General features: G+C 40.9%; 1 protein-coding gene across 1 annotated transcript; it reads left to right on the top strand.

The window, feature by feature from the left end:
* Positions 1-579: 579 nt before the first annotated feature.
* On the top strand, positions 580-4,180 carry LOC141815151 (uncharacterized). Its single transcript, XM_074703087.1, has 4 exons — positions 580-1,417; positions 2,021-2,467; positions 2,624-3,396; positions 3,728-4,180. Exons 1-4 carry the CDS (start codon positions 580-582, stop codon positions 4,178-4,180), a joined length of 2,511 nt encoding a protein of 836 aa, XP_074559188.1.
* The last annotated feature ends 1,364 nt before the right edge of the window (positions 4,181-5,544 follow it).

Genomic DNA, 5,544 nt, shown 5'->3' with positions numbered 1-5,544 from the left:
CTCAGTACTGCTAGACTACCGAGAGGCTTCCCAACAATTCAATGTGACCTTTTTTTGAACGACTTCAAGAGTAGCATCTGAGTTGCAAATTTAGTTGCTCCTAATAGTAGAATATTTATGTCAATAAATTTTCGTATTAATCTATGAATAGAATAATGATTATAAAGGAAGTTTGTTAATGATTGTCCTTTTTTCACTATGTTGACTTATCTATGTTGGTCATCATCAAATTAATGCAGTGTGTTGCATGTCTAAACAAAGTTGAATATACTTGCTTCAACAGCTCTTCAATTCTCTTGAAGTTGACACCATTGTATTTGACCACTTGCACTATATGTTCTATACCTATTTCTTAATTAACTATCTATTGAATGATATATAGAAGATGTATCATGATGTTATGCAGTTGCATCAATGGATTTGTAAAATCATCTTGTACTACAATACAGGGGAATGATAGATATTTATAAATAAATTTGTATCATGCACTTTGTTTATGATTCCTAAATTAATTTATTTGTTGCCTATGATATTCGTTCAATTAATTAAATGTTGCTTTGTGATATAATTTCAGCAATCATGTCTTCTGCTCCTATTCTTACTTTACTTAATGAGAAGTTGACTGGTGAAAATTTTATAAAATGGAAGAGTAACATTAACATTGCCCTCGTCTGTGAGAATCTCAAGTTTGTCTTGACGGAGGAATGTCCTTCTGAGCCTCCTTTGAGTGCTTCTCGTAGTGTACGAGAAATATATGACAAATGGGTCATTGCTAACAACAAAGCTAAAGGCTACATGTTGGCCGGTATGAGCGATGTGCTTAGGCTGAAGCACGAGCATGTGGAGAATGCTTATCAGATAATGGATTCCCTGCAAGCTATGTTTGGTCAGCAGTCTAGTCAATCTAAGCATGAGGCCATTAAGAATGCCATGAATGCTAAGATGAAGAAAGGACAATCAGTTGGAGCACATGTTTTGAACATGGTTAACTACTTCACTGAAGCTGAGACCCATGGTGCGACCATAGATGATGGTACGCAAGTGAGTATGATTTTGGAATCATTACCTCCAGCTTTCCTGCAATTCAAGAGCAACTATGTCATGAATAAGCTTAGCTATAACATGACACAGCTACTCAATGAGTTGCAAACCTTTGAGGCCATTTCCATTGGAAAGGTCCAAGAAGGTGAGATAAATGTTGTCGAGAATAAGCCATCATCCTCCAAAGCTAGTTTGAAAAGGAAGAATAAGGGGAAAGCAAAGGGAGCTCAGAAAAAGCAAAAGAAATGGAATTCTAATGGCAAAAAGAAGGTTGACACTGCAAAGCCTAAGGGAAAATGTTTCCACTGTGAGGTAGATGGTCACTGGAAGAGAAACTGTCCCAAGTATCTCGCTGACCTAAAGGAGAAGAAGAAAGGTAAATATGATTTACTTGTTCTAGAATCTTGTTTAGTAACTATTGATTCTTCTATATGGATAGTTGATTCGGGAGCTACTAATCATGTTTGTTCTTCTTTGCAGCTACTTAATTCTTATGAAGAACTTGCCGAGGGATCCGTCACGATGAGAGTTGGCAATGGAGCAGTGGTTTCGGCAAGAGCAGTGGGAGTCATTAAACTTAGTTTTAATAATAGACATTTGGTTTTGAACAATGTTTATTTTATTCCTAGTTTTCGTAGAAATTTGATTTCTGTTTCAAAGTTGCATGAACAATCTTATTCGCTTTCTTTTAATAATAATGAGATTGTTATTTTGAGAAATGGGCGTATTATTTGTACTGCGATGATGGAAAATGGACTATATATTCTAAGACCACATGAACAACCACTGCTTAATGCCGAAATGTTTAAAGTAGAACATCCAAAACCTAAAAGGCAAAAAGTTTCTCATGTAGATAAAACATATCTATGGCACCTAAGGTTAGGGCATATTTCCTTAGAAAGATTAAACAGACTTGTAAAGGATGGTCCTTTAGGAGAGCTAAATATTGGTACTCTCCCTGTTTGTGAATCTTGTCTAGAAGGAAAAATGACTAAGAGACCTTTCTCTGCAAAGGGCAATAGGGCCAAAGAACCACTAGAGCTTGTACATAGTGATGTATGTGGTCCTATGACTACACAAGCTAGAGGTGGTTATGAGTACTTCGTCACTTTCATTGATGATTACTCAAGGTATGGATATGTTTATCTCATGCATAGAAAATCCGAGACTTTTGGAAAGTTCAAGGAGTTTCATGCGGAAGCCGAAAGGCAACTAGGCAAATCTTTGAAGTGCATTCGATCTGATCGAGGTGGCGAGTATGTTGATACTGAATTCAAAGATTATATGCTAGAGCATGGTATTTTGTACCAACTCACTGCACCTGGTACACCTCAGCAAAATGGTGTTGCTGAGAGGAGAAATCGCACTTTGCTTGATATGGTGAGGTCCATGATGAGCTACTCATCACTGCCAAACTCATTTTGGGGTTATGCAATAGAGACGGCCACTTACATTTTGAATGCAGTACCGTCGAAGTCAATCCAAAAGACACCCTTAGAGTTGTGGAAGGAAATGAGGGAGAAAACCTAGTTTATAGGGAGAAAACCTAGTTTATCTCATTTTCGTATATGGGGGTGCCCAGCACATGTGTTGGAAGGAAAGACTGGCAAATTGCATCCACGTTCAAAAGTGTGCTTGTTCGTGGGATACGCCAAGGGAACGAGAGGAGGTTGGTTTTATGATCCTCAAGATAAGAAGGTAATTGTATCGACAAATGCCATTTTTCTTGAAGATGATTATATGACCGATTTCAAGCCTCGAAGTAAGATTGTACTCGAGGAGTTACTCAATGATGAGATCATTCCATGCTCAACAAGTGTTGTTAAAGAAACCATTAATGATACCACTGAACAAAGCCAAGATATTATGCCACCTCGACGTAGTGGGAGGGTAGTAAGACCACCTCTCCGCTATCGTCAAGACGAAGAGGCAAATGTTGTCATCACCGATGGGGTGGAAGATGATCCATTGTCATTTCAAAATGCAATGGCAGATTCCGATAAAGAAAAGTGGCTTGAAGCTATGAAGCAAGAAATGGAGTCAATGTACTCCAATTCTGTCTGGGTTCTTGTGGATCCACCTCAAGAGGTTAGACCTATTGGGTGTAAATGGATCTATAAGAGAAAGAGAGGTGTAGATGGGAAAGTGGAGACTTTCAAAGCAAGACTAGTGGCAAAGGGTTATACCCAAAAGGAGGGAGTCGACTATGAGGAGACTTTCTCGCTTGTAGCCATGCTTAAATCTATCCGCATCTTACTTTCAATTGCTGCTCATTTTGACTATGAGATATGGAAAATGGATGTCAAGACTGCCAGGAAGACAGGGCTTCTGAACATTAATTCAGTGCTCAACCTAGTACACACAATGGGAGGCCAATGAAGATTCAGACTACACCCACCATGCCCAACAAATCTAGTTTTCTGCACAATCAGATCAATGGCATAGCACAGTGCCAGACTAATGAAACTGATACATTGTCAAAGGGGGTGGGGGTGTTATAGATGCAAAGAAGGGGTGCTTACAGCCACCAATGGCAACAACTAAACATGCCACAAGGAGGGCTACGAAGTATGCTCAATCAGAAACAATCAGGGCTTCCCCATCCGGAAGCAAATAACAAGCCAGACTCATACATAACACAGAGCTTCAGACTGTGCAAACTCTTGAAGTTCAACCTGATTTTCAGCAACTACAGCATGGTTTACTGGGAGAGGGATTGGCACAAGGGGAAGTTACCACACAGAAGGGAATGCTGCAGAAACCCACAGAATTTAACAATCTGCTAGATGGAGCAGCAAAGGACAGGAACAAACAGACTGATTTGCAACCTCTTAACAAGCTGGAAGGTAAAACATCACTGAACACTAAAAGAACCAGCATCACAAGGCTCATTGACAGTCCAAAAAAGGTCCCAACAAACATCATAGGCCATAGCCAATTCACCATGGTAAATGAGCAAACCAATGGCACAGTGATAGAAGAACCAAATGAATATGAAGGGACTGTATCAACAGCAGAGAAGAGGAAAGGAGGACTAAACTCAACACTATATCAGAAGGCTATAAAAGAGGATGTCATGGGACTTCAAATAGCAATCAGCAAGTGCTTAATAGAGGCACATTACCAGCAAACAGACTGATTTGCAAAACCCTAAACCCTTAACAATCTACTAGATGGAGAAGCAAAGGACAGGAACAAACAGACTGATTTGCAACCTCTTAACAAGCTGGAAGGTAAAACATCACTGAACACTAAAAGAACCAGCATCACAAGGCTCATTGACAGTCCAAAAAAGGTCCCAACAAACATCATAGGCCATAGCCAATTCACCATGGTAAATGAGCAAACCAATGGCGCAGTGATAGAAGAACCAAATGAATCTGAAGGGACTGTATCAACAGCAGAGAAGAGGAAAGGAGGACTAAACTCAACACTATATCAGAAGGCTATAAAAGAGGATGTCATGGGACTTCAAATAGCAATCAGCAAGTGCTTAATAGAGGCACATTACCAGCAAACAGAGTCAAGTCATGGGTGTTAGGTCCAAAAGAATGTATGTATCTCCACAATAGCATGATATTGTCCACTTTGGGACTAAGCCCTCATGGCTTTACTCTTGGGCTCTCCCCAAAAGGCCTCATGTCAATGGAGATACTTTTCATCCTTTTAAATCCATGATCTTTTCCATGTGTTCTAGATGTGGGACTATGTTTGCACCCTTGCAACCCAACATCCCCCCCTCAAATAAAGGACCACTGGAAGCTCCCCTACCATTTCTCATGGTCTGGCTGTCATTTCTCATGGTCCGGCTGCCATGTCCCTCATGGTCCGGCTGCCATGTCCCTCATGGTCCGGCTGTCATTTCTCATGGTCCGGCTGCCATGTCCCTCATGGTCCGGCTGCCATGTCCCTCATGGTTCGAGCATCCCCTACTTTGTTTTTTCCCGAGGGTTCCCACATGGTTAGATCTAGATCATGGCTCATTCGGCGGTTAGTCCGGTGAAGAGCAACCTCGCTCTGATACCAATTGTTAGGTCCAAAAGAATGTATGTATCTCCACAATAGCATGATATTGTCCACTTTGGACCTAAGCCCTCATGGCTTTACTCTTGGGCTCTCCCCAAAAGGCCTCATGCCAATGGAGATACTTTTCATCCTTTTAAATCCATGATCTTTTCCATGTGTTCTAGATGTGGGACTATGTTTGTACCCTTGCAACCCAACAATGGGCCCAGATATCAGGTTTTTCCAACCTCTAAAACTCAGGGTAAAGTACATACAACAAGGCAGGAAAACAATGTGGCTCCTTTGGCACAAGAAACCCATGCTGAATCAAAGGAATTGGCACAACACACCTCAGTGCTAGTACAGAAGATACTGCTAAAGATGCTACTGATACAAGCCTTGGAATGTCCAGCCACCATCACCAAACAACACTGTCAGCATTGTCAAAAGAAACCAGAGCACATGGGGATGGTGCCAAACACAGGAACACACACAGAA

This window comes from Curcuma longa, chromosome 21, assembly GCF_044706935.1.
Source record: "Curcuma longa cultivar G26 ecotype Majalengka, Jawa Barat chromosome 21, ITB_CL_G26_1.1, whole genome shotgun sequence".
Lineage (NCBI taxonomy): Eukaryota > Viridiplantae > Streptophyta > Magnoliopsida > Zingiberales > Zingiberaceae > Curcuma > Curcuma longa.
This window is presented reverse-complemented; position numbering and strand designations above follow the sequence as displayed.